The 22,712-nt window shown below is 37.3% G+C and overlaps 1 protein-coding gene and 1 non-coding gene across 3 annotated transcripts; both read left to right on the top strand.

The window, feature by feature from the left end:
• The first annotated feature begins 48 nt into the window (after nt 1-48).
• Tmem167a (transmembrane protein 167A) lies at nt 49-22,272 on the top strand. 2 transcript variants are annotated; one of them, XM_026783744.1, is made up of 5 exons: nt 54-161; nt 11,801-11,910; nt 12,711-12,764; nt 15,035-15,069; nt 19,892-22,272. In XM_026783744.1, exons 1-5 carry the CDS (start codon nt 159-161, stop codon nt 19,960-19,962), a joined length of 273 nt encoding a protein of 90 aa, XP_026639545.1. In that variant the 5' UTR covers nt 54-158; the 3' UTR covers nt 19,963-22,272. The 2 variants fall into 2 exon arrangements, with proteins under 2 accessions (XP_005356577.1, XP_026639545.1); XM_005356520.3 differs by lacking the exon at nt 12,711-12,764 and having other exon boundaries at nt 49-161.
• Nucleotides 12,428-12,562, top strand: LOC113457199. Its single transcript, XR_003377822.1, has one exon. It is a non-coding gene; the product is annotated as a small nucleolar RNA U109 (small nucleolar RNA).
• Nucleotides 22,273-22,712: the final 440 nt, after the last annotated feature.

The raw sequence follows: 22,712 nt of genomic DNA, 5'->3' as shown, positions 1-22,712 counted from the left end.
ACGGAAGCCTATCACAGAGTCGGGATGGCGCAGGCTGGGCGGAGGCCCCGCGATAGGCCCAACCGGGCGGCCGGAGAGAGCGGGAAGCGCAGCGGGCGGGCGTCCTCTTCCGCCCCGGCCCGGAAGGGTGATGTGGCTGGACCAGCACCGGCCTCACTATGGTAAGAACCTGGGCTGCAGGGCCGCGATTGGGCTTCATGGAGGGGCTGCGGGGATGGTGCGGGTGCTGTGGAGCGCGGGAGCCCGGGCGGGAGCCAGGTTCTCCGGAACCCGGAGGTGCACAGGCCGAGGAGTCGAGCTGCTTGGAGGCTCATCCCGGAGCATCAGGCCGAGAGCCTTAGGGAGAGCGTGGGTGGTGGTGGGCTCGGCCCCTCGCGAAGAGGCCGCCTTGCTGAGCTGTTTAGTACAGTTTCGGTGGCTTGTTCGGCCGGTCGGTTACATATATCTGTGGACATCCACTCTCAAACGCTAGTTTCAGTTTCCTTTTCCCCTTTTATGTGCTCCGTGTATCACCCAGCCCGCATCTTACAGTGATAATTAATAGATTGCTGCTTTTCCTTAACTCTAGATTCTACACCTTCTGTTCTACCTGTTGAATCCAAAGCTCTGAGTTAGGGCCTCTTCCACAGCATTCTTTCCATTGTAATGGTGCTTCTTTGCAAACGGATGTTTTAAGGGTTCAAGTTCCCTGCGAAGTTGGATCTGTCTTGTAGTAGCTTAGTGTGCTTCCTTGTAGTAATGTCTGGCCGAGGTCTTCCTCCCAAACCTCCGCCCTCCCTGGGATTTCATGTTAGTGTTAATGATTGTTTAATAGCTTAGACTTCAGGAAAGCTTTCAATGCAAATCAGAAAATAGCAACCACAACAAAATTCAAGGCAAGGAACCCTGCACCACCACTTAGGTGAATTTAGAAACCATTTATAAGCGTATTCCTAGCGAAAGAATGTAGTTTTTATCATCTGAAAAGCAGTCATGACCCCACGCCCCACCGGGATTCCATGGTGAAGAGAAGCTGAGTTTGAGTTCCCAGGAGTTACTCCAACATCATCTACAGTACACTGCCTTTAGAACAGTGGCCAAAAGCTCCGTTAGTCTTTCCTGCTCTCTTGACAGTTTGTCAAGGTTTGGGCATAAATTGGAGTTTTTTTCCTAAGCAAGATTAGCACCTGGGAAAGGAGGGGGCATTGACTAGCACATTTTTGTTATCCGGCTTAATGTTTTAATGTCCATCGCAGCCTGTTTTGCTGCCTACCACACAGTAGCATACACTTAGCCAGAAGGATGTTGTTAATACGGTGGTACTAAACTTAGAAGAATGTTCTCTTCTCCTCTATCAAGAAACTGGAGTAACTTTGCTCATAGAACACACAAAGATCGTTTAAGACTGATAGTGTTTTAACTTTTTCAAAAAACAAAAAAAAAAGCTTTTGTTTATTAGTGCTTGGTGTGTATCAAGTTCTGTTTTAAAGAGTTCCTAAGCCTTGTCTTGCTGTAAACTCACACTTCTGAGATATTTAGAGGTAAAGGAGCTGAAAAAGTAGGGTGACCAAGTTGCCTCGGCTCTCAAACCTAGTAAGTAAAGCCAGGCCTTGGGTTTATCTTAATGTCTCCCTACAGAATGGTAACAAGAAAAATGTCACCTGTGTTTAGTGTAGATGTGCAAGTTTCTTCTCCAGTTTTCTTTTTTCAATCCATGATTTGTTGACTCCATGGAGGCATAACCCACATTGAAGGGTGAATTGTACATGTTCTTATATGTGTACAATGGCTATGGAAGGATACGTGATAACATTATTGAGCTATGGGACTTTTGTAATCTACAAGTTTTACTTTTTTAAGTGTTATAAGAAAATATAATTGTATGCAATGTTTTATTAGAGATATTACTGGACATAAATATTTTAACACACAAAAAGGATTAAGTATATTGCCCACCCAAGATCATCTTGATTTAATATATTATATATTATATAATATATATATATATATATCAATGTCATATATATGACATTGAAGGTAAGGCTTAAACATAGCAGCTCCTTTAATCACCATATATCTGGTCCTTTCTGGTCCTTTCCACTGGTCAAAGATGTCATTAATCGCACAGGAAATCCAAGAAGTAAAGGCAGGTTTGTGACAGAAACACTTAGGTGATAATTCTTGTTGTATTGACAATAAAAAGGACAGGAGAAAAACATGTATCTTTAGTGTTACAGAAATAAATTTGATCTTATGAAAATGTTCCATTAATTTAACTCTGAAAGCCTTTGCACACGGTGTATAAAGTGTAATGTAGGTGCAGTGATCTTCTCTCAGAGTACTTAACTGCTAGTAAATACTTTTGAGTTCCCAGAGATTGTAGCTTCTTTAAGTCTAAATTCGGGGAGTTGCTGTGTTTAAAGCTTTGAGCAGTTCTAGAGAGGGGCCAGTGACACATGGCCAGCGTTCAGCTTTTCTCTTTTACCAAACAGCCTGTATTTGATTGTCTTTTCTTAATTGCAAAATACATTTTTTCATAGTAGGATTTGCTTTTTACCCTTCGGAATATCTTTTCAATCATTTTATCGAGGTGTCCTATGAAGATTTCATTTTTTAAAGCTATCAAGTATTAGTTCCACCTTTGGACTAGATAGCTACTAACACTGCCTGGGGTGTATGAACTCTGAACTGTGGCTTGACTCATAATCAAAGTTCTGTAGTGGAAAATGAGTAAATAAAGTCTTCATGCACTTCTGAAACAGGGCTAGTTAGAGCAGAGGCAACTGAGGAGAAATGTTGATTTATTCGGTGATAAATGTATGTGCTAAATAGTCATATGTGTAATAGCCTCTGGTCCTGAAGAGCATGCCTGTATTCAGTCAGTTTGGGTCACTTGTGTAGATTGGGTGTTTTTGTATTAGGAGCTAATATTTATCTCCATTTTGTGGTTCCCATTTTTAAAGGACAATAGTACATATTAATTGCTAAGTAAAATCTAGTTGGAAAATGCTGACCTGACCAAGGTTTGCAAATGATAAAATGCTGACCTATTTTCCTAGTATGGTATATATTTTATCATAATTAGGTTAGGGGTATTGATTTCTGTGGTTTTCTCTACCCTAAGGAAAAAAGAAACTAGTTTTGTGTCAAACAAAAAAGTCTAGCTAGTGTTTTAAATTTTTGTCTTTGGTGTTTAACTCTTAAATTTTTTTTTTTAGTTTATTTATTTATTGATCTATCCTGACCGAAGTTTTCATTATATTCTTTCCTCCTTCATTTCTCTTCAGAAAAGGGCAGGACTCCCATATTACCAAAACATGGCATATCAAGCTACAGTAAGACTAAGCACCTCCCTTGTATTAAGGCTGGGCAAGGTGACCCAATATAAGGAATGGGGTTCCAAAAGCCAGGAAATGAGTAAAAGACAGCTCCTGCTCCCACTGCTATGAGTCCCAAAGAAGATCGAACTACAATTGTCACACATATACAGAATGCCTGGTTCAGTCCTGTATGGGGTCCCTGGTTATTGGTTCAGACTCTAAACTCCTATGAGCCCAGCTTAGTTGATTCTGTGGGTTTTCTTGTGGTGTCCTTCACCCCTCTGGCTCCTACAATCCTTTCTACCTCTCTCGAGCAAGATTCCCTGAGCTCAGCCTAATGTGTGACTGGGTCTCTGCATCTGTTTCCATCCTTGATTGATGGAAACTCTGATGACAGTTGGGCACCAATCTCCGAGTATAGCAGAATTTCATTAGGCATCGTTACATTGACTTTTTTTTCTCCAGTGTGTTTGGTTCTGTCCTAGGTCTCTGGACCATCCAGCTCTGGGTCCTGGTATTCCAGACAGTGTCAGTGGTGGGCTCACTCTCGTGGCATGGGTCTGAGGATGGTACAGTCATTGGTTGGCCACCCACAATCTCTATTCCACTCTTAACCCCAGCACATCTCATAGGTAGGATAGCTTGTAGGTTGAAGGTTATGTGGCTGGGTTGGTGTCCAGTCCCTCTATTTGGAAGTCTTGCCCAGGTCACAGGAAATTACCAGTTCAGGCTGTGTATCTCTGTTTCCTGGAGTCTTGGCTGCGGTCATCCTTATAGATTAACTCTTAATTTTAACGTGTTCTTGGAGTTAAGCTAGAGGAATTAATGTCAATAAAAATTTAGTTTAAATGTGAGCAATAAAAGTTTGAAACTCTAAGACAGTGTTACACAAAAAGAAGCCTCTTACTCAGCTAATACGCTGAACATTTTGTTTTGCTGATGCTAAAAATAAATCTGCAAGAGGCACAGTGATCCAATACTTAGGAAAATCCTGTAAGTTAAACATCCTTTCTGTTGATTAAATCTTGTTAGTAACCAATCATTAGAGGTAGAGTGCCTACTCTACTAATTTATTTCCCCGTGGTTTTTTTTTTAAGATTTTTGTGATATGTTTGATACCAACTATTCCCAACTCTATATTTCTAATGTTTGGAGGTGGTTCCTTAAGATTTCTGATTTAAAAGTTCTATTAACATCTGTCCAGGCTGCTTTCATTTATAATTCTAGAGCAAGCTCCCACTTCCAAACTTGGTGGATATAGCTTTAGCATTCAGGAATGACTCGAAATAAGAATGCCTGTGGACCCTTTCATTATTTCACTACTTAAGTACTTAATTTTACTTCAGAAAGATTATCGAGTAGCTTCTCATCTGGCTGCTTTAACTCAAGGAACCAACATAGTTGTTCCAAACTATTGGAAGCTCTGGTTAGTTATGGTTGGGGATTAGTCTGCAATGGAGAGTTACTTTAAAGAGCGTAAGAAGAGAATAATTTGGTAGTCTCTAATACTGTGTTTTAAAGTGAAGTGCACAATTGTAAGTGATCTAAGGTCAAAAAAGGGTTTCTGTGTCCCACAGCCTAAGGGTTACTATTGTGTTTGATACTGTGTTTCAGTAAATGCCACAGGCAGCCCTGTTTCAAGGGAATGTCATTTGATGCTTCTTTATGAAAAGGAAACATTTATAGATGTGGTAGACAGAATGGACCCCATGCAAAAACATTACCTGCACATACTTACGAATATGTTTCTAATCACACGTGGCAACAGACTTTGCATCCAAATTTTCATTATCTTGGGGGGAGAAAGATCAATAAGTTGCTTTTGACCAAGCATTTCCGATACTCCCCTTCTCTCACCTCCAGCCCATTAAAGAATACCTTCATCTGTGCAAGCATAGTTTATTACAGTCTTTGCATATCACTTTTAAGAGTGAGGTTTGGAGACAGTGTGCCCATCAGGGTTAACAAAATACTCCTTTTTACAAGTAGCAAAGTATAGATCAGGAAGTGTGGCAACTCGCTAAACCGCTAAAAGAATGAAGAACTTAAATGGAAAATGTTGTTTCTAAGTTTTCTTTGTGGCAGCATCCCATTAAAAACAAAATCTGCATAAATACATGTTGATGTGTAGAAAGACAGCCAGAGTCTCTTTATGTATTAAGATATAACAATGATAATCTTTTAGTTACTCTAGGGCAGTGGTTCCCCTTTGGGGATCACATCAGGTATCAGATACATATCAGATATTTGCATTATGATTTGTAACAGTAGCAAAATTATACAGTTATGATGTAGCAATGAAAATAACTTTATGGTTAGGAGGTCACCACAACATGAGTATTAAATATTAAAGGATTTCAGCATGAGGAAGGTTGAGAACCATTGCTGTAGGGATGAAAAGAGTTCAGAACCCAGTGAAGGTTTTGTATTTTACTTTGATACGAGTAACTCTCTAAGTTTACTTATATTACCCATGGACTTTAAAAAGTAAAAAGACCAAAGAAGTTAGTAATTAGCAAATCAGCACACAACAGCATATGTATTTGTGACCCCTTGATAATTAGCACGTTTCATAATTACTGTTTTAAATTGTGGAGTCATTGAGTATTTAGAGTTTTCAGTTAGCAAGTTTGCCTACTCAGCTATGCATACCTCTTGAAAGTGAATTTATTGTGTGTATTAGAATGAGAACAATACACCCTTTTCAAGGTGTGAGCACCTTCAAAGTTGGGTCTTGATACAACATTGGAGTTGCAGAAAGTGGTAAATGTGAATCTAGGTAGAAATTACCTCGGGCCTTTACAGCCTAGGCCGTTTGCATAATCGGAAGAGTATGTCTTTGCTCATTTTTCTGAAATGCCTTTGACAAATATAAATTCACAACAGTTTGTAGACTTCTCTTGGATAATTAGCAAAATTATGTACTTAGTGCTTTAATCTAAATTGATTTTTCTCAGTAATGCCTGTTATTAATGAAATTTACATCTTTTTATTTTGTTACGTGTGCTATCTTTGTTTAGCTCCCATTCTTCTCTTATTAAGATCTTTATGTGGAAAGTCTCATTGGTATTTCTACTAAATAAGGGCATCTGTTTCTTTTAACCCAGAGAGTAAGTTTGGATCAGTAGACAGCAGATGCTGAGCATTGGGAGAAATGTTACAGGTAACAGGCCAATGTCCATAACTTAGAAAACAATCTTGACCAGAGTCTAAGTACATCTGAAAGACATTACTATTACTGTCTAATATTATCTGTTTAAAATATAAACTTCTTAAATCCCCGAACAAAGTTGCATATATCATATGTTTTGTACATGTAAACAGCTTTCATTTGTAAATGATTGTACACACACAAATTATATATACACATTCCACTTAATAATAGGCATGATAGTGAGTGTTGTTTTATCTTTTATTATGAAAACCTTCAAACACAGGAAGAGAAAAAGAAGGCTAAGATGAGCTTTTTGTATATTCAGCATTTCATGGGCAACTCTACTCCCTGCATGCACATGCGCACCCCTGGACTCAAACACACAAAGACCAGCTTCAGTGTCTTACCATTAAGATTGTTTTTCAAGGCTTTCAGGGAAAAAAGTGGAATACATGGTGAAATCCTTAATTTAGATACTCCATTAAGAAGATAGTAAACCTACTTTGTAAAACTAGCCATTTCACCACTAGAATCCTTGGTTTCTAAGGATTATAAGTGTTAATTCTAAAATTCCTTAGCCAGTCCCTTCCCCCCCCACACACACACACAAGCACACATACACAGACACACTGCTGTGTTGTCTTTTCTAGAACCTACCATATTCTTGTTCCTTCTAAATGAAGTCGTTTGTGGATTAACATGTATTTGCTTTCTTTTTTTTAATTGAGACAGTTTTATTATCAAAATGCCTTACATTGTTTCACCATAAAATTATTGAATTAAAGTTTAGTCTATTTGGAAAATCTGGATTGACAGCTCCGATTTTTATCTAAAAGTTGACTTTGTACAGAATATTTCTTTAGACCATAATGAAAGTTATAGTTTCCTCCCTCCTGACCATAAGACTGCTCCAAGGTATTGTTAACAGGAAGGTTTTTATTGTAGATATGAGGGGGAAAAAAAGACCAGATGGAATCTGGAAGAGTCCAGAATAGGGAGAGGAAATTAAAGACTAAACACAGCCAGCAGACTGGGTTTGGCCATGAGAAGAGAGAGAAAGAGGAAGAGCAAGAGATGAAGAGAAAGACAGGGCAAGAGAGGATAAAAGAGAGACCAAGAGAGAGCATAACCTACATAGCAGAGTTATAAGGAGAAATGAGTAGTTGGTGAAGGAAGCCCATGAACTTGACAAGTTTAGGGAAAGGACAGGGTGAGAAGATCCAGGGTTCTATAGACTTTGATGTGCAGTATGTACTTGTGGTCTGAGGGAGTCTACAGGCCAGCATTTGGTTTGTTACTCTAGTAGGCTCCACAGATTGGCAATTGTCTTTTCTGCCAGTGTGAAAGAAATGGCTCCATTGGTAGAGAGAAATCTGCTTTGCAATTTCTTGAGGAATGTTGGCTCTTGCCTAACCACCAAAATTTGAGCCTGACACATTTTAGGCATAAGGAAATGCAATTCTTACCCACAAAGTCTGGTGAGAGTGAGTTGATTTCAACAGAGGTAATGCAATGCTTAGGAAAGTGTAAAGATGGATTCGACTTCTCTCTATTCTGCTTTAGTTATAGTGTTAAGATTTGCCAAGACTTTAGTAAGACTTTACAGTAGATTTTAGGAAGAATGGTGTCATTCTTTCAAATATGTGAGCATGTCCTCGGTTCTTAGGTTGAATCAAACCATTTAGATTCATTTCTTCATTTTTCTCTTATTGAAAATAATTTCTCCGTACTATATATTCTGATTGTGATGTGGTACTCCCTCTTATGTCCTTTCAGATCCTCCCTACTTCCCCACCCATCCAAATGCAGGACATTTTTCTCTCTCTCTTTAGAAAAAAAAGAGAAAAAGTGGACACAAGTTCCCACTGCTAAGCAAAAAGCTATCTCCAATTGACAATAGCTTACAAATGAAAAAAAAATTTTTACACCTACAATTAGGCCCAATGCAGAGTACTAGATAGCCATCACAAAAAGAACTCAATGATATTTTTTGAATGTTTTTTTGTTTTGTTTTATTTGTCTCATATTGCTTTGTTTGAGCATTATTATCTTTCTGGTTTTTTGCTTGTATATTAGGGTTTCTGGTTTTGTGTTTCATGGTGTTCTCTCTCCCTCCCCTCCTCTCTCTTCTCCTCTCTCTCTCTCTCTCTCTCTCTCTCTCTCTCTCTCTCTCTCTCTCTATTTGTGTGTGGGTGTTTCCATGTATTTGCTTTCTTATTAAAGCTTTTCTTTTGAAAACTTGTGTTGATCCCCAGGGTTCCAAACTATCTCTTGCTGGTACTACAATATAATACTGTTTAGTTTTGAAAATATCCATATTTTTCTAGTTGGATAATTGGGGTGTGTGTTTGTCACCTATAGCATAAAGATATAATAACTATGATGGGTATGAAGATGTAAAAGAATAGCAGGTGAGGACTGGTGAGATGGCTGAGCAGTTAAGATCGCTGCTCTACCAGAGGACCCAGGTTCAATTTCCAGCACCCACATGGCAGGTCACAACTGTCTGTAACTTCATTTCAGGACATCTGACACCTCAACACCAATGCAAATAAAATAAATTCTTAAAAATAATAATATCAGGTGAATGTCAGTAGTTGTTAGTTACGAGCTCCAAATAAGGAAAGATTTGTGCAATTTAACTTTATATCCTTAGTGTCAACTTTATTTCCCAGGGTGGACCCTAAATATGCATATTGTTGTTTGCCTAGAGAGAAATACTATCAGTATATTCATGTGCATGTCAAATGATCTTTGAAAGACAACCACTGTGGCAGTGTTTTAACCATTTGGCTTCACAGGCATCAACTTAAAACCAAATTTAATTAAAAGCCAAGACATATTAAATACCACCTTTGTAAGTGAACAAAATCTTTACACAGGAAAACAAGTATTAAAATGGCTATTACAAGTGTTTTTGTTCATCCTTTGCAGACATAAAACTTACACTCACTAATAAAGTCCACCCACAGTCACCCTTATTTTCCCACTGTGAATCGGTGCTTATAGATCTAAGACTATACTAGCATTGAGATCTTGCATTCTGTTTGCCCAGTTCTAATCATTTTTGTCAGTAGTTATATTAGTAAGTGGGGATTGGGTTGGGAGATTGCTTAACAGGCAAGCATGAGAACCTGAATTGAACCCCCTGTGTCAATATTTTTAAAGTGGTCCTATAATCCCATGGATGGAAAGGCAGAGAGATAGAAGAGTCTCAGAAACTCCCTGTTGAGCTGGTTTAGCTGAAGTCGCAAAGTCCAAGTTGCATGAACAACCCTGCCTTAAAAATGAAGACGGAGAGTGGAAGGACCAAGCCTCTCACCATCATACGTGCATGCAAAACTACAAATCCATGAGCTTGCACACACTAAACACTATTGGTTAATAATGTGCAGTTCTTGGATTTTTTTCAGTAATGTCTTATTTATCGAAATATGTAAAAATAATTTTAGTAATGACTGGCAATTTAAGAAAAATAATTTTCTTAAAATTATCCTGTTCATTTTTTTTTTCATATATAAGCTTGAGAATCAACTGTCTGTTTCAGAAGTCATGTGTTGGTATTAAGTTCATTTTTTGGGTTAGCTTCACAGCCTTAGCTTCAGAACTGAGAACTTTATAAGTTGATACTAATTATACAAAGATCTTATATGTGTGTTAAGGTAGTTGTTTGGGGTTTGGGGTTTTTTCCTCCTCCTAAAACTTTGCCTTTGTTACTAATGTAATGTAATTCTTTTTAAGCTTAGAAATCTGAAGGTTTTGTTCTAGTTACTCTTTATTGTCTTTTTGTTTCATTTTTCATTTGGTTAATAATATAATTCTGAAGGTTATTTATGTGTGCATTTTGACCATGTGTTTCCCTTACCTGACTTATCTCTTGAAGTTCATAGCATTTTCACCAACTTCTGAGATTTTCAAGTGAACCTCACTTACAAGTAGCAGTTTTACCTTTGAAAAATAATTATGATGTATTCCTCCTGTTTTTTCCAGAAATCTAGTCGCTCTGTTGTGGTAGGCACCTTTAATCCCAGCACTTGGGAGGCAGAGGCAGGAGGATATGGGTTTGAGACCATCCTGGTCTACAAAGCGAGTTCCAGGATAGCCAGAACTGTTACATAGAAAAACCCTGTCTTGAGTAACCAAAAAAAAAAAAGGAAGGAAGGAAGGAAGGAAGGAAGGAAGGAAGGAAGGAAGGAAGGAAGGAAGGAAGGAAAGAAGGAAGAAAATCTCCTAATTTTGCTTCTAAATTTACTAAATAGGCATACTGTTGACTGGGATTGATGTATTTTATGTGCCTCCTAATGGAAGCGTCTAGTAACGGAAGAGTTATCATATTATATGATGTTCTTGCAGCTTCTTAAAAGCTTCTCTTTTTGTTTGCACTGTGCTTCAGACACATTGCCAGGTGTTAGAGATTGACTGTGCAGTGCTCACACTTCCAGAGTGGCTTGTATAGCAGAAGTGTCGGTTACTATGTGAGGTGTAGAAAAGGTTCCTAAGGGAAAGTGCCCCTGGAATCCCAGCACTTGAGAGGCAAAGTCCGAGGCAATACAGAGGTGAACTTCTGGGCTCTGGGAGCCTTCCCAACAGAGCTGGACTGGTAATCTAAAGAGAGGATTCAGCAGCTAAGGGTACTTGTTGCTCTTGTAGAGGACCTGAATATTGAATGGAATGAGCCAAACTCTAGGTTTTTTTTTAGACTTGAAACCCATGATTACCTGTTTGCCTCTTTAAATATTTAACTCTGAGGATCCCTAGTAAAACTTTACAATAGGAGAAGGCACTGTTACGAGTGACTGAAAAGGAAGAGCAGGTGCTTTTCTTTCACCAATGTCTAATAATCTTAATATTTATCAGGGCTTGGAACATAATTTCATATTTTTAAAATATGCTTATCCCAGGTAAAAAGCTCAGTTGGAAGAAACTTTAGTCAGTATTTAATCTTTCTCCCTGGCTTTTCTCAGATTTGTAAATTCCAAATGAAGGCTAAGACTTACTGGTCCCCGGGCCCACACAGCCAGCCCCTGGCAGTGTGGAGACCACCTGCCCTCTGTCTAGTACTCTGCACGCCTTGCCCATCTGCGTTCACTATACAGAGTCCACTTGGCTCCGGTGATTTGAATCCATGACATTCAGGTTCATGGATTTACATTTCTGGTGCAGCTCCTGCATTCTTTGCTTTAAAGCATGGAAGGAAAGTTCACCTTTAAAAACTTCATGATGCTGTTTGCATGTTGTGCGACATTGTGTTGCCTGTAATGTGGAATTGTGTGGCATTTTTTGGATAGGAAATTTCTCTTGTGATATTAATTTGTTTTTGTTTTGTTTTCTCTCTTTCTCTTTATAGTCTGCCATTTTCAATTTTCAGAGTCTGTTGACTGTAATCTTGCTGCTTATATGTACGTGTGCTTATATCCGATCCTTGGCACCCAGCCTCCTGGACAGAAATAAAACTGGGTATGTTCCTAATGATATTGGTCAAGTCAGTTCTCACCAGCATCGAATGTAAATTACCATGAGCGTCATTAGACAGTTTAATTCTATTTATAACTTAGTTTTGAGTAAGTTTTTGCATTTTCTTCATGCTTTAAAGCTCTAAAATATTTGTAGTGCCTTACTAAATTAATGAGTAAACTTCAAAAGTGATCTAGTGTGGCTTGAAATTTCACATTCTGAATAAAAGTGGACTCTAGATTCTTCTGACTGAAGGTGAGACATGTTATATATTCATCAATTGTTATGACTGTGCCCTGGTAACTTTGTAGACATGGTTTTCCCCTTTCCACCCCCTTCTCTGAACTCCTGTTGTACATATTTTATAGCTTTATATTCTAATCAGTTATTTAGAATTGTAATATAATGAGTAAGACCCAATAAAATAGGAGTTTGAACTTACAAAGTAGTCACTACTAAAGTTAGAATTGAGCATTTTTACTATTCTAGCTCTGTCATGAAATTTCTCTTCAAAAGGAAGTTGCATGTGGACATGTCTGCCCCTCTTCTCTTTGGGAGTAGGAATGTATCCATGACATGCTACATTGATCAAGGAGTTCTCAGGGCTACCAACCTTACAGTAGAGGTTGAGTAGTAGTATATTTCTCCTACATTAAAGGTCCCCAAAAGGCTTTCTTGTTTTTACATTTCAAAATATAAGCTAATAGTGTCAGTTGTGTGTACAATTAGAAACAATTTTACTTGATTATAAATAAAAACTTCTTTTCTGTAGAAGTGATTATTTGATTCTCTTTTCTCACAAGAGATTTGTCATTGTGTTTACCGTGCTTGGGTGGAGTTACCTACCTCACTGTCAGGTGCGATGCATTTTTGATGTCTTGACTGTTTACATTTAACTCCATTTTCTACAAACTGATCCAGATGGTCTGGACCAGGGCTGCACTGAAGGACTGCTCCTTAGACAGCATCTTCCTAGTTCCCTGGGCTTACAGCTCTGTCAGCAGAGGCATACACATTCAAGCCATAGAACTTAAGCAACAGATTGTAGTGGTTTTTAGCAACTAACAAAGTTCCTTTAAAAAAAATAAAAATAAACAGCAATCTAGATGTTCAGAAGCGTGCCTTAGGAAATTCTCTGAAACAGCTCACTGCTGGATAGGTCTGAACTAAGTCTAGAATAATAGCTCCTTATTCCTAGACTAGACTTGGGAGACCTGCCTTTTGTGGCCTGGTGATTTCAAACTGTTCAGGGTCCTGAGTTTCCCATGAAGGGACTTGAGATATCTTACTCTGACCCATAGGTGCTGAGAATCAAATACACATGGTTTTGTAAGGGTGACCTCAGTTTTCTATTTGGTAAAAAAGCCAATTCTGAGTAATGCTTAGATTTCCTGCCCCATGTTCCTTCAGTGCACATCACTGTGCAGAGCCCTGTTACTGTTCTGCAGACTCCTCATAAAGTCCTCTGAGCATGGATGCTGCTCTGAAAGCCATGAAGTGCGACTGAGTTAAAGCACAGTCTGGCATTGTCGGTAGCTTAGGTTATTTTCGGAATTGTATTTGCCTGTGAGCTTGCTGTTTAAATGTGAGGATTCATTAACCATCTTTCCTTGAAAAAAAAAATATAAATATCCTTGATATTTAAGCTCTTCAGATAAGGAAGATAGTCTTCATATTAGAAATAAATAAGGTTGATTTGTCTTAATTAGTACTCTGTTTATAAACATAATTGTAAACTTAGATAAACATAGTTACAGGTATATATATACCTCAAAACAGCTGTACTGTTTCTATTTATTTTGGTTTTTTTTTTCAAATTTGCTTTTGCCAAAGCTTTTGCTTTTTATGTATTCCAAATAAGTGATATGTCCATTTATTTATTTATTTATTTTTTAACACTTAAAAAACTTTATTTATTTATTTATTAAAATGCGAATAGTCATTACCCATCCCCTAACCACTTTCCATCCTGGGTTTATGTTTTATTTTAATAGAAAATTAAATGTTTCAGTTTTAGTATTCCCATGTTCTTCCAGAGATCATTTCAAGAATAGCCTGATGAAGGGGCCTAGGTAGTTTGCCTTTGTGGTGACTGATGCCTGATCTCTTTACCAGAGGTTTTTATTATAGTCATATTGTTTTCTACTAACAGGAGGAAACTTCAGCTATGTGTGCAATTCTGTATACATGCAAGCCAAGAAAATTCAGAATACAATTTTTCCTCAATAAACTGATAAGGCAATGGGTTTTTAAATTGTTTTCTAAGAACTAGCTGATATGTCCATTTATGTGTGTATATTTAACTCATAATTTCCTGATTCATGGAATTTAAAAGAACATCTTCATCTTAAATGTTATTCCTGGAATATATGTCTTAAATGTCACACTTAATACACTCATGCTTATTTCCACCTAAACTAATAATTTTCATTATATTAAAAATGTAGCCTTACATTTATGTATATTTCCTTGTTAACTAGCACGGTAAGGACTACTCCTAGAGTTATGGATTAATGAAACACAAAGCTATAATTTGTAAGAAATAAATCTTGTAGTATATTACAAAAGCGCATCTAAAAACTATCTTCATGTGTAATTATCTCAGTTACTAAAATTAACATGTAATTTTTTTGCTTTTGAAAGTGACAATGTTAATCCCAGCACTCGGGAGGCAGAGGCAGGCGGATCTCTGTGAGTTCGAGACCAGCCTGGTCTACAGAGCGAGTTCCAGGACAGGCTCCAAAGCCACAGAGAAACCCTGTCTCGAAAAACCAAAAAAAAAAAAAAGACTCCTTAAAAAAAAATAAAAAAAGAAAAAAAGAAAGTGACAATGAACTTGAAGTTGAATGAATTAATTCATTGAGTCCTTGTATAAATTTTAGCCACTCTCACATTAACGTGCCCTAATCCTGACCTCTGACACACATATAGTCCAGTTAATAGTAGCTTCTCTCCAGTGCTGGTTCATGGTATTTCCAGCCCAGTTTTCATATATAACTGGTGGCTCCTGACCAGTGCGCACATCTTAAAGTCCAGTATGTAGAATTAGTGTTCTGTGATATTGACAGAAATGAACTGGCTTTTGCAGTAATCAGGAATTGTTTTTGTTCTGTTTTATCCTGTGTAGACTATTGGGAATATTTTGGAAGTGTGCCCGAATTGGTAAGTGTCTAATCTGCATTCATTTCTTCAACTATAAATTATTGGACACCTTATTTATGTTATATGCTTGGCAATCAATTGTCAATTTTCCAAATATAGGCTTCTCAATCCTCTGTAATTTTGTAAGAACTTACAGAATTCTCCCAGTTTTCATTTTCTGCTATTTAAAACTAGATGTAATGGGGAACTTTGTAATATTTTATTAACAGGGATATGGAAAAATAATAAAACACAGAGCTATGTTCTGTAAGAAATAAGTCTAGAATATTACAAAAACTCATGTAAAAACTATCTTCATGTATCATTTTCTCAAAATTGCTGCTTTTAACATAATTTTTAAGACTTTTGCTACACTTTTTAAATATTTGTTTTGTGTAAGGGTGAGGGTACACACGCTACAATGTATGTGTGAAGAGCTCAGCTTGTAGTGGTTCCTTTGCTCCTCCACACACAAGGTTCCTGTAGAGGCAAGCCTGAGGGCAGGCACTTTTTCCCACTGAGTCATCTCACCAGCCCTCATGGATACTGTTTTGATAACTAAGGATGAGCTTCATTCACGTGTAATAACAATAGTAAGGTTATTTGCATTTTAAATACACATCAGGTTGACTTCTTAGATTATCCTCATGTGATACTGTTCACGTAAATTCAGAGTGGTCAGAAAGTAAACGAAATGTAGTGCAAAAGTAATTTTTAATAATCAGCTATACCATCTTTAACATATCTAATTAAAAATACTTTGTGGTGTTTGTGCTTAGACTGCTTAGACTGGAAGTAAAGTTTGTTGTCTTTGGAAATATTTGCATGACAATGTATTTAATTAAACATATATGTATATATACATTAATGTCATATTTCAATATTTTATTAGCCTTGAATTTCCTTGTAACTACCTTCTTCTGTTAAAGCACAGTTAACTTCATAATTTAAAGAGTATTCCTTTTTTTATGCCTTTTATTTTTAAGCTAGTTTATCAACAGCCCACATGGTCCACACTTAACCCTTGAGTTAGGATTTAATCTGTGAGTTCAAGGCCAGCCTGGGATACAAGAGCTGGTTCTAGGGCTGACTCCAAAGCTACAGAGAAACCCTGTCTCAACAAAAAAAAAAAAAAAAAAAAGAATACTTAGACATTTTTCTAAAGTCCTGGGAGCCAGTGTAACATAACTAAGCACAGTTGAGGTGTAAATTGGACTTCAGAGTGTTCAGGCATCATTTGTCAGGAGAAAGTTTTTCCTTCCATTGAACTTTTAGATGATAGGCAAATTCCTACTAGAAATTAGCAGTCTAATGCTAAATTATCCATGTTTCTAAGTCTTCTGGATAGTTGATAAGTACAAAGGATTTCTCAGAATACCTTATTGAAAGCCATCATTCTGATGGAGTGATAGAAGAGAAGCATTATCCCCCTGTTAAGTGTGCTTTTATGTGAAGTTTTCCTTCCTCTGTGTTCTTCATGATGCCTTATTCTCTCCTATAGAAATAAGCATGGGAATTCATAGGAAATATGGCTCGCTTTAAATTAGCAAAAGAATATGTATAGCCTAGATCAGTGTTCTATTATTCAGGGAATATTTTGGATTCTCTTGCATATGTGTTCAACTTATAGCTCAACCCTATCACTTAAAACTTTTTGAGATTTTTGTTTCTTTATTGTACTCTTTAGACATGAATTTTATAGATAACATTGTTGTATCTCATAAAATTAAACATGCCTTGAACAATTTTTTTATTGTCAAAACTATAGAATCTGGGACATATAGTGAGTACAGGTTTTTGATCTCCCTAAATATACAATGCATAGATGGCCAATCACAATAAAATTTTCCAGTTCAAGATGTCAGTGATGCTAACATTAAAAAGGCCTGGCTTAGATTTATAGATTTGTATAGAGGCTTATCTGCCACTCAGTCATGAATAATGGGTACAAACCCTAAAATAGAAGAAGAAATCTTGAACACTACAAAGGAACCAAGAAGAGAAACAGACCGTCACCCTCATCGCTAAGTGTAAGTGTAAACCAAACTGCCTAGGAGTCCAGTCACCTGAAAAAGAAAATATATTATAGACCAAAGTATCGCCAAGAACAAGGTAGTTAAAATCCTGAGTAGTATTCTGCAGGGAGAGACAGCAGAGATCTGGCACTGAAGAGCTAACTTTCCTTTTCTGTTATATAAAGTTGCTAACTTCCAAATAAGAGATAAAAGCTTTTAGCTTTGTTTTAAATAGGAGTTAGGCCTGTAGACAATTCTATTTAGAAGCCTTTGTGTGCATAATTATGACTAGAACTTAAAGCGTCAAGACATATAGTATGTGCCTGTCTTGACGAGTCCCTCAATTATGGTCTGTTTTTTCTGTCTAGTTATAACTGCCTTTCCTTTGTGCATGCGCAGTTATTTATATGACTCCCCCCCCCCCCAATCTTTTGAATGGGTCACTTAAAAGTGTTATGAAAATCTGAAAGCATTTGCTTTCTTTTAGCAAACTAGCTATGAAAATTCTGGTGCTGACACACTTTTTCAAGAGCCTGCTGCTCTCTATTCCTGACACACAGTATATCCACAAAGAGAGGATGCAATTGTAATGGGACTGAGGCAGAAGACAGAAGACAGGTCATCATATCTTGATACACATCATATGACAGCAACCGTTCCCGCTCACTTACACAAAGCTACGACCTGACAAGAAGCAACCTTCTCGAGTTCAACTAAAGATGCCCATCTCTACCACATGGCAGTCTCTTTTAAGAAAATGAAAAACATGAAAATGAAAACCATCTGTAAATTATAGCATTCTAAGTCATGAGATGAGAAAGAAAAGAACTTCCTCAAGAATTAATACCGAGCAGATGGAAAACTCAGTTCAGGGGTAATTGCTCCCTTTGGGTGTTTACTGCGACTGTGCTAAGCAGTGGACATACCAGCCCTGAAAAGAATAACAGACTTTATAACATCTACCTAAAGTTTATGGATCAGTGAGGTGTTTTGTGGGGCTTTATTTAGCCCTAATGAATTAACATTGTAAACCAGTGTTCTGTTTTTAATTATTTTTTTTTTTTTAGTTAAATCAATGTTACTCTAAAAGCACCTTTTTATTATAGATTCTCCTTTAATAGAAGGCAGTCTACTAAACGTCTGTTTGGGGGCGGTGGCAAAGGCAATTTAAACAAACAAAAACTTTGAGAACACCAAATCTGTGGTTGTTATTTTACTTTACTGTGGTTTAATTTGAGAATTTTGTTGGTTTAGTTCGGTTCAGTTTATTTTGGTTCAGTTTAGATTTGAGAATATGGCCTCAATATTTGGAGGATGGAATTATAGGCAAAACCCCTGAATAAATATATACTGTTTTAATAAATGTAATATTTTAATATATCAGTGTTGACACAGTGAAGAAGCTCTGAACATTGACAGTGACCTTGAGAATTTTACTTAATGGGGATGTCAAGGTTGACATGAGAGCCAGGTAAAGAGTATCTAAGGTGAATAAGGAGCTTAATATAGGGAAGTGGAATTTCCACGTTGTGGAAGAACCTAAGTAAGGCTAGTCAAAGACCTCTCTTAGGCTCGCAAAGAACTCAGACATACCTCAGCTGTTTCCATGTGACTGCTGCTTTACTTCTTATGCCTGCTACCCTCTGAATTAGTACAGTTTACAGCTACTAAAATCACAGCAACAATGAAAATGAATTGAATTCCCTTGCATGGTCTGTATGCTAGCAACACACTTTCACAAGCCGACATCAGATCTTAAATCAGACAAAAGAAAGTGTCTAAATATGAACACTCTTAAATGAATGTGGAATTGATTCATTAAAGAAGTTAGTGTGTTTAATACCTACTTTTAACTTAACAAATTATTGAAATACTGAGATTTCAGAAATTTTGTGAGTGAAAATGATGCCCAAAATGTTTTAGACTTCAGAGAATTTCCAAATTTTTAGGGATGATCTAGTCAAGTATTCCAAAATCTCCCAAATGGAAATACTTCTCATCCCAAAGATTAGATAAAGAATGTTTGAGTGTAAAAGACTTAGTACCATGTGTATCAGAAGTAGTCATCAGCTATGGAGGAGCTTGCGCCTATTTTTTTAATGGGATAATATTGGCTATCTTGCTGGTCTTCTAAATACTATGAGGGTCATGAACTGGTACCGTAATAAAAAGAAGATATATTGCTGAGTGTTCTGCATTAGAATCCCTAGGGAGAAATTCCTTGTTTTATTTTTTAGGAAGAGACCCGGCTATCCCTTTGCTCTGAGTTGCTGGAGAGCATTTCTTTGGCTCTGTACTAAATTCTGCAGGGCACGGCATTGGTACTTTCAGGTACAGGTCTCAGAAATAACTTGGGTTTAACTGCTAACCATGTCCAGCCTTTTTATATTGAGATGTGACATTGTCGTCTACATAGGTCACTCTTGTGAACTACACAGAGTTACGAATAATAATAATAATAATAATAAAATGTGATGGGCCAGTATTCTGCACTTGCCTGATGATCTGAGTTCAAACGGCAGAATTTATAGGCAGTTGGAAAGAAAGCCCACTCCAAAGTGGGCCTGCTTGTCCTCTGACCTCCACATGTACCCTGTTGCTTGAAAACTTACTTGAACAGCACATGATAAGAATGGTTTGGTTTTGGAGTCTTTAAGTTCTTTGCCTTGCGTTGGGCTGCAATTTTAGCACACCTTGTTAATCAGTTTGTATTGAGCTTGTTTTATTTTGCCCCCAGCTCCTTGTTTTCCCATCTCTCAGTAGTAACCTTATCATATCTTCATTAGTCATTCATTCAACCAAGATGAATGTCTTCCTTTTCTCAACAGGTGAACGCAAGAGTCCTTACGTTGCTGTATGCTGTATAGTGATGGCCTTCAGCATCCTCTTCATACAATAGCTTCAAAAACTACCAGCGTGTGATTGCCATCAGACTCTAAACAAAGACTTGCCTCCAGAAAATAATGGGAAGAATAGTTAACCCTCTTATCTCTGAACATGAAATGAGATAAATTTCAAGATGCTGGTCTCTATTTTTATGCTAATGGACCAATGAGCTATATAAATAATTAAGATGTAACAGTTTAATACACAGGATGTGATTATAGCAATCAACCTCAGTCTGTTGCTCCAGTATTAACTCTCAGTAAATGTCATTCTGTTGTCTTGGGACTGCTTTTCATAAGGTTCTTGAGGCCACGAAGTAGAACAAACAGTTGGTGGATTCCACAGGCTCCTTCCACTAGGGCTTAAAAATGTTGTCTTCGTTGAATGAGACCTTCTAGTGACTGGCCTATTTTTATTGGAAAAAATTGTTCTATTTTTGTTGTTGTTGCTATTCTTATGGATTGCATTCATATTTAAACCATTTGATTGCTAACCAGAATACCTCTATTCTTGGCAAATTATTATAAGTGTAAAATATTTTAAACAAAACCCTGCATTTCTTTAATATAATATGGTCAAGTGTGGTCAAAGATACAGCTGCCGTTCTCTGAAAAAGAGCATTCTTAGAATGGAAAAAAGCAAGTAGAACAAGAGTAGACTAATAATATCACATGTTTTCCATTCTCATTAGTGTCAGCTCTTCCAAATAGAGCAGTTGTTGTAGTTATCCCAAATGTGGTTTTTGTTGCGTTTTTAATGCATCACTTTAAATACAGTTTCTTTTCTGTCAGCTTAAACTGGAATCTGTTTTCTAACTTTGTAGGTGATAAACACATCTCATACCTGCTTAGTCTGGATACTACAGTCTAAGTATCTCTCAGCTTTGACACTGAAGCAAGAATTTGAGCAGTTTGTAATGTAGATATATGCAAAGATTGGGAATGAAGCCTTAGTATAAAAAAGGCAGTTGGAAGTGGGAATCCATGGCTATTTTAAAGCTAAGAGGAATTTAATCTACCTGAAAACACATGCTACACATAACATTTATTATTTAAGTACTGGTTTAAGCATAAAAGAAACTTTCTCAGAAATGAAATTCTATAGAAACAGAGTACTGAACTTGAAGCCTTTTTAAGTAGCATATCACCCTAGCCCAGACAGGCACAAAGCTTGCTAGACCACCAGGTTTTACAGACTGCCTGATGTTGCATGGATTGCACTTTAGGGTAACATCAAAGAAGCTTACTTTGTGTTTTCTTGGGATCATTTTTTTCAAAAGGATCTTTGGAATGTCTATAGCTAGTTAAGACCTGTCTATTTTACTTTGGACAGGAAATCAGATTATGGTAATTATTCTGCTCTGAACTGCATCTTGGGCTTTATATTAGGTCAGAGATTTCTAGGACGTCCCAAAAATAGGACTCCCTCATTAGCATCTTTGTGAACAGTAAGTCATCTTTCAAGGTCTGATTTCTGGGTGGCCATCTGTTGTCCATCTCTGCTACCAACTGAAGTTTCCGGAAGTGTTGTCAACATTTTTTCCTAAGTTAGCACACATCTCATAAAAAGGAAAGAATAAAGGACCAGGCCTAAAATGTTTGTTTAATTTAACATTTCAGACAGTGTAGGTGGAAATGAGAGGAACATAACTAATTTGGACTAGGTGTGGTAACGGAAAACGGTTAACTGTGTGTAGCAGCTTATCTCTATCCCCTCCATTCTTCTCTTTTTAAGTAGGGCTCTCTGGAGTGTAGGATTGATGCAAAGGTATGGGATTTGATTTAAAAAAAGAGAGACATTGCCGTTTTTGATGTGTAAACCCTGACTCGTATTTTCCGAACCACTTGGTGGTGTAGGGGTTTGAAGCCCACAGGATACTCAGCTCTGTGTTCAGGTGGAATGTGGAGGAGCAGTAAGCATTGCTGGCATCTGGCCTCTACACAGTGGCTGTAATACACAGCTTAAGGAGGGACACTGAGACCCAGGGGCTAGCAAGCTCCAGATTGGCTCTAGAGTCTTTAATCCATGTCTCAACATTTGTTTTGTATTGATGTTTGGTTCCTGATGAGTGTCATCTGTGCCATTGACAGAGTAGGGACATGTCTTATTTCCAGGTAGTCCTTCAAGATGGTCAGAAGCCATTTATTTGTCAAATTTGTCATATATTTTTGAAAAGAGTTTAAACTCAGTTCAGTGTCTACCTATGCCATAAACTACCTTATATGTTTCCATTCAAGATATTTCCTACTGGGGTTAGTAAGAATATGTAATTTATAATAAATTCCTTCATCTTCATAATAAAATTATTCTCATCATCAGATAACACATTTTTATGAATTAAGTTTTCCAAGTTTACAAAGTCCAGCAAATCTTTACCACTATTTGTGAAAAAATATTTAGCACTTGTAAATAATTTATATTTCAGGAAACATTACACAGTTCTTATGGTGTATAACCATTGAAAATAGACATATGAGTAGTTTCCCTGTATTCGTCATATAAATGAAAGGTTAATGTATATGAAGTACAATATGCTAGCACTTGTCATTGAGATAATCCCAAGATTCTAGGAGCAAATGCAGAGCCATGATTCATTGAAGGTAGAACTTGTAGAAGAGCATGGAATAAGCTGAGCTTGGCAGTGTTTTGCAAAAGCACAGTTGTGTGTTAGGTATATGTCCCTTAGTTTGTCGTGGCACTAACGGAGTATGGTATAAACCATGAAGGTGGACAGGTGTTGTATTCTGGAGAGTCATGTATTTT

This window comes from Microtus ochrogaster, chromosome 19, assembly GCF_000317375.1.
Source record: "Microtus ochrogaster isolate Prairie Vole_2 chromosome 19, MicOch1.0, whole genome shotgun sequence".
Lineage (NCBI taxonomy): Eukaryota > Metazoa > Chordata > Mammalia > Rodentia > Cricetidae > Microtus > Microtus ochrogaster.
Note: the sequence above shows the minus strand (reverse complement) of the source record. Positions and strands in the feature narration are given on the sequence as shown.

Excerpts from the sequence above, each read along its gene's own strand:
- Tmem167a (XM_026783744.1), top strand. Across the intron at positions 11,911-12,710 it reads CTGGACAGAAATAAAACTGG|AGATTTGTCATTGTGTTTAC; the intron begins GTATGTTCCTAA and ends TTTTCTCACAAG. Across the intron at positions 15,070-19,891 it reads TTGGAAGTGTGCCCGAATTG|GTGAACGCAAGAGTCCTTAC; the intron begins GTAAGTGTCTAA and ends TTTTCTCAACAG.